The sequence below is a fragment of the Xyrauchen texanus genome, chromosome 9, assembly GCF_025860055.1.
Source record: "Xyrauchen texanus isolate HMW12.3.18 chromosome 9, RBS_HiC_50CHRs, whole genome shotgun sequence".
Lineage (NCBI taxonomy): Eukaryota > Metazoa > Chordata > Actinopteri > Cypriniformes > Catostomidae > Xyrauchen > Xyrauchen texanus.
The window spans coordinates 6,790,001-6,803,808 of NC_068284.1; the positions used below are offsets into that span (position 1 = coordinate 6,790,001).

General features: G+C 43.7%; 2 protein-coding genes across 12 annotated transcripts in view; both read left to right on the top strand.

The window, feature by feature from the left end:
* LOC127649570 (gastrula zinc finger protein XlCGF57.1-like) overlaps nt 1-13,808 on the top strand; it is a 73,877-nt gene that overhangs the window by 54,806 nt on the left and 5,263 nt on the right. For 2 of the 10 annotated variants that reach the window (XM_052134740.1, XM_052134741.1), the window contains exon 2: nt 1,579-1,734. The exons of 7 other annotated variants lie outside the window; for them this stretch is intronic. In XM_052134740.1, the coding sequence (XP_051990700.1) occupies nt 1,650-1,734 (85 nt within the window). In that variant the 5' untranslated portion in view covers nt 1,579-1,649. Of the gene's footprint in view, nt 1-1,196; nt 1,246-1,578; nt 1,735-13,808 lie in introns of those variants that run through there. One more of the 10 variants, XM_052134737.1, reaches the window with a different exon arrangement.
* LOC127649572 (gastrula zinc finger protein XlCGF8.2DB-like) overlaps nt 1-13,808 on the top strand; it is a 125,340-nt gene that overhangs the window by 40,205 nt on the left and 71,327 nt on the right. The gene's annotated exons all lie outside the window — the stretch shown is intronic.

The window sequence follows — 13,808 nt, forward strand, 5'->3', positions numbered from 1 at the left end:
GGTCCTCTCAGCCCCCTTCGAGCCCTTCGAGTCAGTTTAGTTAAAAGCAGTCTCTCTGAAGACTGCCCTTCTGACCAGCTCACTTCCATCAAGAGGGTTGAGGATTGAAGTGTTCCATCAAGAGGGTTGAGGATTGAAGTGTTCTCTGTCAGTGAATGCCTAGAGTTCGGTCTGGAAGACTCTCACGTGATTCTGAGACCTGACCAGGCTATGTGCCCAAGGTTCCCACGACCCTCTTCAGGGATCAAGTGGTGAGTCTAAAAGCACTGCGCCCGGAGGAGGCAGACCCAGCCTAATCGTTGCTTTTTCCGGTGTGTGCTTTGCGCATCTATTTGGATCGCACGCAGAGTTTTAGATGCTCTGAGCAGCTCTTTGTCTGCTTTGGTGGACAGCAGAAAGGGAACACTGTCTCCAAACAGAGGCTTGCCCACTGGATCGTGGACACCATAGTGTTGGCCTACCAGGTCCAGTCAGTGCCCGACCCCTTGTGGGTTATGAGCACATCACGAGAGGTGTGGCATCCTCGTGGGCACTGGCCAATGGCACCTCTTTAGCAGACATATGTAGGGCAGCGGGCTAGGCAACACCCAATACCTTTGCGAGATTTTACAATCTCCAGGTTGAGCCGGTCTCATCTGGTGTTCTTTCAGGTGCGAACAGGTAAGTAAGTTTCGTTACATGGACAGCTGGCCGAGTGTACCACTTGTGCATAGCGCCTTTCCCCTCCAAGAAGGTGAAGCCATGTGCTCTTCTCTCCCATGCGTGTTCACGACTTTTAAACCCTGGATGTTCTTCCTCCAACCCCTCTGACTCACAAATTCTGCAGAGGAATTAGTGGTCAGATCCAGTACTTGTGCTACATGCCCTGTACCGAGGTAAGTGCTCCACAGGTTTTCAGTTTCCTTGTTAACCTCCTGTGATGTATCTTCCATGGCACGGTCTCCCCTGTGGCAAGGCTGAGGCAAGGCTCTTGGGAGAGCGCATAAACTTCAAATACTTTAGATTTTCCCAACAACTGTTGTTATGTATGCTAGTTTGTTCCATCAGAGATATTCAACAAATAATATAAACTTTCTACTAACACTGCCAACGTTTTATTATTATTATTATTATTATTATTATTATTATTATTATTATTATTATATAAGTGAAAGGACTTTTATTGTGTTTATCTTAACCGCCAATTGCGTTCGTGACGTCATTGGGGCTGCGCCGTGAATTCTTTTGTTGTTGTTCTGCAGAAAGGTTTGTGTGTTTCAGAGTTTAATGGGTTTACATTTTTACAAAACATTCTAAATCGATTTTAATGTATTTTAAATGTGTTCCAACAATGTTTTAATATGATTGAGTTCATTTTAATGTTTTAATATTAAATAAGTGTGTCTAGATTATTACCGAATATAAATATCGCCGTAATGTTTTATGTGAAGTTCATGTAGTTGTTCTCGCGTAAATGCAGCAACATATTTGTGTTGTTTTCTGTGCTGCTTTCCACATTTCCACATGAGAAACAGAAAGAATTACGCCACATTTATTTTGCTTTCTGTTGATTTTTCCAACATCTTCAATGTAATGAAGAAAACTTTCCAGATACGGAAGGAAAACTCCAGATGAATCGACTGAGATCTGTGTGACAAACTGCTGTAAAGATGGAGTTTATTAAAGAAGAGAGTGAAGACATCAGTATTACACAAACATGTGGAATAAAAACTGAAGATACTGAAGAACAAAGAGGTTTGTATTTATTCTTGATTCATCATTAGAAGTTTTACTTTTAAAGATATTAATAGTACTTATGAAATATATGTATAAAATTGTGTTGTCACAATAACAAAATGATACCAGCAAAATTTCATGATTCTCGGTACAGCAAAAAATATGTAGTTTGCTTTTGAACACACTCGTTAAGCCTGATAAAATGTAAAATTTCAATGTTAATAATAAATTAAATGGAGTGACTTTTTTCACTCCGATAGTCCAGTGGAAACAGAAATTAAAGGGATAGTTCATCCAAAATTCTCTCATAATTTTCTCATCTTCATCCCAGCTGTGTATGACTTACTTTCTTCTGCTGAACACATTTCAAGGCAAAAAGAAAAATATCTTAGCTCAGTAAGTCCTTAAAATGCAAGTGGATGTTGATCAGACCTTTTGAATCTCCAGACAGTGAGTATAAACGTCATCCATACGACTAAAATGTCGCGATCGCTTTTGGTGTAAAGAAAGATCCATATTTAAGTACTCTTTAACTATAAATCATTGCTTCAGCTTTTTTTCTTTAACCCTCCTGTTATATTTGGGGTCAAATTGACTCCACAACATCTTTGGTATCTAAATATAAACTTTTTAGACAAACTTTAATCTTTCTGACTTTTCCTAGATTTATTAGACAAACACATAAATATGTACTTCACAGGTTTTCAAAATCCCTGTACACATTTTGACCACATCGTTGATATGTGGGATCATTCTGATCACAACCTAATTTATGGTAACCTGGAAAAATGAACCGCTTTGTCTCTACTGTTTTACCATTTCTTGCTGACTCTCTCCAATGACATTGTCAACTTATTACAAAAGTATCCCATACCTTTATGCCCTAACATGAGTTTTTCTCTATTAGAGAGCTTTTATGAGTTTCTGGTCCCCTTTCAGTGTTTCCTGCCTCTGAAAAACTCTTTTTGACTAATTGTGAATGCTTGATATCAACAGCTTTTAATGAATTAAAGGTAGAAAACAAGTAATAATGTGTTTTTTCAGATTCAATAAACATTTAACATGTACATTTTAAACTTTGTGCAAGGGATTCTGAATTTTAATTAAATGATCATTGTTCTTATTATTACAGCTTTTTGTTAAAACAACAATGTTTTTACAAACACTATATGCCTACACTAATAAACGCAGTTCCCTTATCGAGAGGTCTCTCCTATTGCGTAAGTAGCTTACGCTATGGGAAAACTCCGTTTCTCGAGAAATATTGAAGTCTTTATGTAAAACGCATTGCAGCTGCACAGCAGACAGTGATGAGCGGAAGCAGCTCGGTCATTGGCTGTGCTGCGGCAACTGCTCGAACCAATAACGGGCGATTTAGAACGCGCCACCAATGGGGGCGCGCCCCGCTTTCGCGCGCTCATAGCCTGCTGAAATTAGCATATGAGGGCTATATAATGAGCATCCCGTCATTCCGGTTCTTTAGATTTAATCTCCTTCAGCGAAGACCTTCTCTTCCGTTTTCACCGCAAGCGAGCCAGCTGCCCCCGTGCTGCCACCTCTGTTCGAGCCGCGCAAGAAAAAGCGCCGCTCACAGAGGCTGCCAGAGCACCCCGACTTCGGTGATGTCACGCCGGCTCAGTCCCCGCGTGCATCGCCGCTACTAGATGTCTCCCCGCAGCCGGTCCATTTCACGAGAGCGGGCCTGCACCCCTCCAACGAAGCGGTGGGTCTCGTCTCGTTCGGCGCATCGGGGGACGACGATCGAAAGGATGACAGCCTCTCTCTTGACGCTGCATCTGACGACTGGCCGGGCTCGTTCGACCCAGCGCCATCTACAACAGCGGACACGAGCGCGGGCACCGGTATGGACTCGGAGATCGTCCGTATCCTGTCCAAGGCCGTGGAAGACCTCGGGCTCGACTGGTCTTCTCCGGAAGAACCCACCCGCAGCCGGCTGGACGAGTGGTTCCTGCAGAGCGCCGGCAGGCCCCGACAGAGACCCTCTCCTTTCTTCCCTGAGGTGCACGACGAGCTCACAAAGTCGTGGAAAGCCCCGCTTTCGGCTCGCCTAAAGCCTTCTTTCTCTTCCTCGCTCTCCTCAGTGGACGGCACGAGAGAAAGAGGCTACGAGGCAACTCCGCCCCTAGAGGAGACTGTGGCCAACCATCTATGCCCACCCTCCACCGCTGGATGGAAGACCAGAGCTTCTCACCCATCGAAGCCGTGCAGAACCACATCAGCTCTCACCGGTCGCGCATACGCTGCCGCCCGGTCAAGCTGCGTCAGCGCTGCATTCGATGGCGGTTCTACAAGTGTTTCAAGCCAAACTTCTCCGTTCTATGGGCGAGTCTGGACCTGAACCTGATGCTTTTAAGGACCTGCGCACCGCTACGGACGTAGCTTTGCGAGCCACAAAGGCCACCGCTCAATCCATTGGCCGGGCCATGGCTAACTTGGTCGTCCTTGAGCGCCACCTGTGGCTAACGCTAACGGAGATGAAGGACGCGGATAAAGCACCCTTCCTTGACGCGCCTGTCACTCCGAGCGGCCTGTTCGGATCTACGGTGAGAGATTTCACGGAGCGCTTCACTGCGGCACGAAAAGATTCGCAAGCTATGCATCACTTCCTGCCTAAGCGCTCCAGCTCATCTCAAAAACCGCCCCAGCAGCAGCAGCGAGCCAGGGCAGAGCCACCCATCTCCCAGCCTAAGAGCAGACCGGAGAAGGACGCTCGACGCCGCTCGCGTTCCGCTGGCCGAAGAAAGCCGCAGGAGCAACGAGGCCCTCGACCCAGAATCACCCTGAATTCGGAGCCTCATAAGTCTTCCTAGCAGCAGGAAGGAAAAGAGGAAGTACGTGTCTCGCAGATGCCGGACTGCTTCCTCTCAAACATTCAAAACATTACCCAGTCCCCTTACAGGCGGCTGGAAATGTCTATACAGCAGTCAATGGGCCAGTCATAAAACTCGCTCACCTGCAATCAAACGCCGTTTTACGGCGACACACAGAAATCACCAAAAGAGTCATTTTCTGCCTGTGTCACTAGGGGTTCACATGTCCACACTAAAGTGCGCATTCCCACATATCAATACTGTCCAAACAGTGCCAAACACCTCCCCAGCTCAGGCTGGATGTCCCAAACATGTAGATCGTGTGCCTATTGTCATGTATGCACCGCTACACACAAGCACTGTTCCCACAGTTATAAACACTTCCCCAGTAAAAGCGGGAAGTGCTATAAGTGTAGCGCGTGTGCCTGCTGCATTGCACGCACCCCTACACACAGCTACTCACACAGTTTCAAACAGCTATGCCGCAAACATCACAGATGTAATCGCGCGAGCTAAGAAACTCCCCGCTAAATGCGGAAAGCTTTATGAGCGTGGTGGCGTGCCCATAATGATGAATGCACCCCCACTTCAAAACACTGTTCATACAGTTTCAAGCACTCATGCTGTCGGCATTTCGGAAATAGCGCATGTGCCTGTACTCTCACACGCACCTCTGCACTCGGCACTCAATACAGCTGCTCAGCGCGCACCTGCGCCTCTGAGAGCTGTAGATTCTGTGTTAGCACAAAGCGATTTGCCGGCGGGGCCCATACGTCACTACGACACACCCCCAGCCGGCATTCAGCCCATATCTGTGCGAGCAGAAGCCTGGGAAAAAATCCCGACATGCGAAATGGGTTTTGAACATAATAAAACACGGATACTCACTTCAATTCGCTCGCAGACCACCCCGCTTTTCAGCAGTGGTCGAGACGAAAGTGAGGAAAGATGTGTCACATGTTCTACGCACCGAGGTGCTCAAACTGATAGAGAAGGGCTATAGAAACTGTTCCTCCCTCTTTGAGCGAGGCGGGTTTCTACAGCCGCTATTTTCTCGTCCGAAAAGGACGGTGGCCTTCGCCCCATCCTGGATCTCAGACATCTGAACAAAGCGTTAATGATTCGGCTCGTTCAGAATGTTAACAACCAAACATATCCTCGCGCAAGTTAGCCCGGGGATTGGTTTCTATCAGTGGATCTGAAAGATGCTTTCACATCCCGATAGCGCCTCATCACAGGCCTTTTCTGAGATTCAGCTTTGAGGGACAGTCATACCAGTACACAGTACTACCATTCGGCCTATCATTGGCCCCGTACATTCACGAAATGTATGGACGCAGCACTTTCCCCTGAGACAGCGGGAGTCGCGGATACTGAATTACCTCGACGATTGGCTAATCATAGCACAATCAGAGGTTCAGTTAATGACACACAGATCTTGGACTATCAGCCATTTACAATGCCTGGGTTTGAGAATAAATTTTGCAAAGAGCGTGCTATCCCCAGCCAGAATATTTCTTTTCTGGGAATAGTGCTAGACTCAGTGCAGATGACAGCGCGCCTCTCATCAGAGCGGCGCTCTCTGTCGACGCCTTGCAACATCGTTCAAAGCGGTGCGCGCCCCGTCAAGCGATTTCAAAGAATGCTTCGGCCTCATGGCCTCGGCATCAGCTGTACTCCAGCTAGGATTGTTGCACATGCGTCCTCTCCAGCGCTGGCTCAAGAGCGGCGTCCCCACTCACGCGTGGCGCTCAGGCCACTTTTTGATCAGAAGCGAATCACGGCTGTATAAAAGCCCTGGCGCCCTGGAAAGCCATAAAATGGTATCAAACCGGCGTGAGTCTGGGCGTGAATCACGCGGAGAAAAATGATCACGACAGATGCCTCCAAAATAGGATGGGGGCCCTTTACGAGGGCAGGCCTGTTTCGGTTTTTGGTCAAACCGGAAAAGCGCCTACATATAAACTGTCTGGAAATGAAGCGGTGCGCCTTGGCTCTCAGAGCCCTGCTTCCGTACCTGCAAAGCGAACACGTCCTGGTCGAGCGGACAACATGACCGGTAGTTTAGTATATAAATCGCCAAGGTGGACTCAGGTCGAGCTCCCTGCACTCTATGGCCAGGGAGCTCATCCTATGGTCACAACACCACCTGCGCTCGCTAAGAGCAGCGCACGTGCCAAGCGTCCTGAACCAAGGAGCGGACATGCTATCCAGAGACAAAGTTCTCCCAGGAGAATGGTCTCTCCACCCTCGGACGGTTCAGTGGTTATGGCGAACCTTTGGCGAGGCAGAGGTCGACCTCTTAGCCTCCAAGGAAAGCAGCACTGCCCTCTCTTCTTCTCAAAAAGCACGGACGCGCTTCGCCCAAATCTGGCCGAGCCGCCCCTTGTATGCTTTTCCCCGATCCGCGATGCTGCCTCAGGTCATCAGTCGGATCAGGGAGGTGAAATGTGCAGTGCTCCTGGTAGCCCCACTCTGGAAAAACCAGGCGTGGTTTCCAGAGCTGGTACAGATGATGCAATCTGCCCCATGGCCGATTCCGCTGAGGCAAGACCTCCTCGGACAGGCCAGCGGGATGATTCTTCATCCCTGCCCGATCTGTGGGCCCTCCATGCATGGCCCCTCAGCGGGTTCCGAGAACCTCCCAGTGGAGTTCTGAAAACCATTGCTGAGGCACGAGCCCCTCTACGAGGCTTGTATGCCCAAAAGTGGAAAGTGTTCAGTGACTGGTGTGATACCAAGAGCTTGAACCCCAAAACGTGCAAGATACCGAGTGTACTTGCCTTTGTGCAGGAGCTGCTGGAGGCGGGCCGCACACCCTCCACGCTCAAAGTCTATGTGGCTGCCATAGCAGCATCACACAATCCTGATAAAGGACATTCATTGGGAAAGAACGATCTGATTGTTCGTTTCCTAAGAGGCGCCAGGAGGATGAACCCTCCTCGCCCACCTTCGGTGCCGATCTGGGACCTGGCCACAGTCCTGGATGCACTCAAAGGTGCCCCGTTCGAACCTCTCCGAGCCGTGCACCTCAAGCAGCTCTCGCTCAAAACCACGCTCTTGCTGGCACTCGCTTCAGTTAAAAGAGTAGGCGACCTGCATGCTCTGTCATCAAGCGCTGCTTGCCTGGAATTTGGACCTAACGACTGCAGAGTTGTCCTTAGGCCAAAGCACGGGTACATTCCTAAGGTGCTCTCTACACCCTTCAGAGCACAGGTGATATCTCTGGCAGCGCTGTCATCTTCAGCAGACGAGGACGACGCAAACTTACTCTGCCCGGTCAGGGCGCTCAGAGTATATTTGGAGCGTTCTGCCCTGTTCAGACAGGCGGAACAATTATTCGTATGCTTTGGCGGCCGAACTAAGGGTCTCGCTGTCTCAAAGCAACGAATATCAGCTGGATAGTGGATGCTATAGCGCTAGCTTATGAGGCCAAGGGCCTTCAATGCCCCTTAGGCGTCAGAGCTCACTCTACGAGGAGCATGGCCTCCTCGTGGGCATGGTCAGTGGGATACCCATTCAAGATATTTGTCGTGCGGCAGGCTGGGCCTCGCCTTGACATTTATCAGGTTTTATAACCTACAGGTCCCCTCACTACATTCCAACATTCTATCAGTCTGACTGTGGAATGAACTGGAGTATGTACATGCTGGGCATTATCTCCTCCCTTATAAGGTCCGTCTCTGACCGGCTTAGAGGGTTTATTATGCGTACCAGTACATAAAAACTCAGTACATAAGATATGTGTTTGTGTTTGTACAAGGAGCACCCCACCTTGTAGGTAAGGAGCCCTGTCATACCCCACTAAATAGCTCGCCTCTGGCCGGCTCGTGGAACATCACTTTGCTTTAAGGCTCAGGCACCGCCTCTGGCTTTATACAGCAAAGTCAGCACGCACTGGCGTTTTACATGGGGTTCCCATAGCGTAAGCTACTTACGCAATAGGAGAGACCTCTCGATAAGGGAGCGACTTCGGTTACTAACGTAACCTCGGTTCCCTGAGAGAGGAACGACTATTGCGTAAGCTGCCGTGCCTGTGCTTGGTCAGTCACTTCAGTCGATTGAACCTAAAGAACCGGAATGACGGGATGCTCATTATATAGCCCTCATATGCTAATTTCAGCAGGCTATGAGCGCTGAAGCGGCGCGCCCCATTGGTGGCGCGTTCTAAATCGCCCCGTTATTGGTTCGAGCAGTTGCCGCAGCACAGCCCATGACCGAGCTGATTCGCTCATCACTGTCTGCTGTGCAGCTGCAATGCGTTTTACATAAAGACTTCAATATTTCTCGAGAAACGGAGTTTTCCCATAGCGTAAGCTACTTACGCAATAGTCGTTCCCTCTCTCAGGGAACCGAGGTTACGTTAGTTTTACAACCATAATTCAAAAGGCATTGCTTTCAGATGCATTAAACATACATTTACAAAAGATCTGTACATTATGTGCACAGTAGCACAGAGGAGGACTGAACATTGGGTATCAGTGGACATTAATATCACTGGTTTCTTTTTGAGGATCTGTGCTGTTTTTTGCAAATAAATATGTAAAATCTGTTTTTTATTAATGTCATAATTTTCCAAAATATACAGTGAATTAATTTGCCCTTTCTTACAAAAATGAAAAAATATATTAATCAAACAGCACAAAGTATTGTTTGTTAACACAATTGTGATTTTCCTATGCAAACCGGACATGCCATTATAAATATAAAATAAACATATCAATATCAAATGCCATGTTTTATCCTAATTCTTTGTATAAAAAGATTGGTCATTTTGACCCCAAACATTAAAGTTGTCACACAAATGTAAACACAACAGGAGGGTTAAATGTGTTCAGCAGAAGAAGGAAAGTTATACACATCTGGGATGGTATGAGGTCGAGTAAATGATGAGAGAATAATCATGTTTGGGTGAACAATTCCTTTAAAGACAAACAGCGCCCCCAGAGTCTCGTATTAAGTTCAGCATCTTTTGGAAATTCATGGAAACACAAATCTGGACGTTTTCTTTTAGAATATGTGCAAATAGGAACACTGTAGTGGCACTGGTGATTACTGTTCTTCCCGATCACCGCAAATGCGGAAGTGTGAAATGGGTCCAGATAGTAACCATGTTTAATTTAGTAATTTTTTTTTATTTTACTATAAAATACCATGGTGACACTCTGGTTTCTAGGGGTGTAAATAAGTTGAATATTTTATTAAGCTCTTGAAAAGGGCAAATCCAGTATCCACATTGGGAAATCCATAACAAAAATAATGTGCTGTCACTATACCAACATTTCAGTAGTTCATTGAAATTTCACAGTTCTCTATACTAGTGTTGTCAAAAATACCGATACCCAAACAAAAAATTATTTACGATACCAGAATTTCTGAAGGTACCGGTGTACCACGCAGAGGCGGGAACTTTCGAACGCTCACATCAAGCAAAAGATGACGACAAGCAAAGCTGCTGTGGAGCCTCAACTGAATCATGTCGAAATGAAAAGTGGAAAAAGCCAGGTAATTTGATGCTGATGAAAAGGGAAACATCACAGATCAGCAAAAACTATTTGTAGACGCTGCTTTCACAATTTTCTTATATAAAAAAAAAGTACATTCAGAAGCATGTACCGTTGTGGAATAAGCGGAGGCGGAGCTCTTTAAACATCCCGGCACATCTTAAATGCAGTAAATTGCTTTTATTAAAGTTCAAATAATACAGAAGAAGCTCATGTTAATAACTATAAACTCAGAAACTGGCATTTCTCTGTGTGGTCGGTGCCTCTTCTATGAGTTGCGCGAATGTCCCGATCTCGTGGAGAGATTGAAACTGCACTCGGCTGAGAGAGACTCTGCCTCGGTCGCTCCTCCCTCGAGCGCGCACGCTAAATGCAGCTAGATAGAATGCGGTTGCTTTCATGACTATATATCATATATATCTATATATATATATATATATATATATATATATATATATATATATATATATATATGTATATGTATGTGTGTGTGTGTGTCACTATGCATTTCTTATCATGAAGAAAATTGGCAAAATATAGCTTTATTAATAAGAGAGCACTTTGCACATTAGTTTGTGAATTGTTTTTTATTAATTCTATTGTATGCCTGTTTATTTAGGGTTTTTTTTTTGTACTTGGTAAAAACTTAAATTAAAAGTTGCAAAAGTTTAAGAAAATCTTATATAAGTGTTCAAAAATACTTTAAGCATACATTGTTCAGTTTTGTTATAATTAAAAAATAATATATTTAAATTAAAGTGTTGCTCAATGGCATATTTTTGTTCTTAGTTCTGCTGCCAAAGTTTTGTAGACTTTGTTAATAAAAGAGTGTTATTCAGTAACCTGTTTTTGCTTTGGTACCGAAAATGGTATCGAGTACTGTGAAATTTCACTGGTATTGGTACCGACTACTAAAATTTTGTTACCGTGACAACACTACTCTATACCAATTCCCAAACCATGGCAAAAATAATCTAAAATGTACTATTGAATACAGATTTAAAAAGTTACATTTGAAGTTGCATTTCAATGTAAATAATAAATAAAACCAAAGTTTTAAGTGTTTCTCAATGAAGAATGCATTGCTTATTTGTTTTTTTGTTTTTGTTTTATTTTATCCCCATTTCTCCCAATTTGGAATTCCCATTACTTAGTAGGTCCTTGTGGTGGCGCGGTAACTCGCCTCAATCCGGGTGGCTGAGATCAAGTCCCATTTTCCTCCGCTTCTGAGACCGTTAATCCATGCATCTTATCACATTTTATAAATGGAACTATGGGAATTATGTTGTGACTAAACAAAATCCAATTTTTTAACTGTATTGAAGGAGTTCCCTTCTATGTTGGGCACTTATGGGCTGCTTTTCTTTATTATTTGGTCCAAGTCATCAATTTCAAAAACTTTTTTTTAAATTAAATTTTAGTTTTATTATGAAATGAATTAATTTGGTGGCACATTATATTTTTGTCTACAAAATAAATGTCAAACATTTAAGCTTATTTCTTCAGATCAAAATATTTTTAAGAGCATGAGAAATATTTCAGTCAGGTGTTTCAAACTTTTGACCAGTAGTTTATATTTATTATACAGTTGAAGTCAGAAGTTTACATACACTTCGGTTGAAACATATTTTTTTACTACTCCACAGATTTCATATTAGCAAACTATAGTTTTGGAAAGTCGATTATATACACTGTTAACTGTGCCTTAAAGCAGCTTCTAGGAAATTCCAGAAAATGTCAAACCCTTAGACAATTAGCAAATTATCTTCTGATAGGAGGTGTATTGAATTGGAGGGACCTGTGGATGTGTTTTTAGGCCTACCTTCAAACGCAGTGCCTCTTTGCTTGACATAATGGGAAAATCAAAAAGAAATCAGGGAAAAAAATTGATAGAACTCCACAAGTCTGGTTTATCCTTTGAAGTAAAATACAAACACCAGAAGGTACCACATTCATCGGTACAATAGTATGCAATTATAAATACCATGGTACCACGCACCCACCATACCGCTCAGGAAGGTGACTCATTCTGTTGCCTAGAAATTTACGTAGTTTGGTGCGAAAAGTGCAAATAAATCCCAGATCAACAGCAAACTACATTGTGAAGATGCTTGAGGAAATGGGTAGACAAGTATCTATATCTACAGTAAAACAAGTCTTATATTGACTAACCTGAAAGGCTGCTCAGCAAGGAAGAAGCCACTGCTCCAAAACCACCATTAAAAGCCAGGCTACAGGTTGTAAGTGCACATGGGGACAAAGATCTTATTTTTTGGAGAAATGTCCTCTGGTCTAATGCGTACCTGGCTCCATAGGGGGGTCCTTGGTGGGTCTGGCACACCCAATCATGAACTTGGCCCACCTTTAGAACTACACCTACACCCACCCCTCCAACTGTTCGGTCCACCCGGCGGGTCCTATGGCCCACCTTACATCTTAGAGTTGGAGCCAGGCCTGGTCTATTGAAACAAAAATGTAACTGTTTGGCCATAATGACCATTGTTATGTTTGGAGAAAAAAGGGTGTAGCATGTCAGTTGACTCATCAAATGAAAGGTGAGATCTGTAAGATATCAAACAATGCATAAAGTAAAAATATTATTATATTTTCCATAACAACTGCTCATCAATTTTGTGTCCCCACTTTGCGTCACCTTCCTCAGATTTTTTTATAATCCTGAATAAATCAGACAATGTCATAGTCAGCTATAACTCTGAGTACCCCTTTCCCACTTCTAGCTCATGGTGGATTGGACACATGGTCAGGTAATTTTATATTTTTATATATTTTAAACAAATAGTGTTTTGCAGTCACAGCTTTAACATGTGAACGCAGTCATTCCATTGTGATCATTTCTGTTAAGATTTGCTTAATCTACAAATATATCCATTTCAAATTTATTTAGTATTTAAAAAATATAAACTTGTTTTGTCCCTTATCTCGAGAATCAGTGAAATATGTTTAAAGGAATAGTTCACCGAGAAATTAAATTCTGTCATAATTTACTCATCCTCATTAAAATCTATGTGACTATCTCATGCAGGACAAAACATCTTAACATCTAAAGCAGGACCCTAAAGTGTCAAAAGATGCCCATGTGGCTGGTGCGTCACATTGCAAGTCTTATCAAGGTTTACAAATGGTTGTCACATTCATGTTTATGTCACACAAAAAATAAAGGGTATATACAAATACGTTTTTAGCTTTGTGAGGCTTTCTTTATATGGAAAAATAAGGGAATAATAAAGGAAAAGTTATTACCCAAAATTATCATTCTCTCATCTTTTACACACCTTTTTATCATATCAAACTCGAATTACTTGTTCTTTTGCTGATCACAAATGTAAAAAAATTTGATTGTGATTGTGAAAGATGTGTTAATATCCATATAATTGAAGTAAACAGGGTCTAAAACTTCCAAGCTCTAAAAATAACAAAAGTTTCATAAAGGTAATTCATATGACTAGAGTGGTTTAATCCATGATTTCTGAAGAGAAATAAGCAGTTTTGGGTGTGAAACAGACCAAAATGTTTCTCCTTTTTTACTATAAATCTTTACATCTGTAGTCTCCTTGGGGCGATCATGATTTGAAGCACAATTACACTTCTTGCTTGACACGTGCAGTATGCTGTACACACAGAACACTCAAAATAATTACCTTAACGGTGCCTTTTAGTCTTTTTTGGTGCATAATAGTGTTGAACCCCTTGACTTAAATTGTATGGATGTATTCACATCATATTTCCATTAAAATAT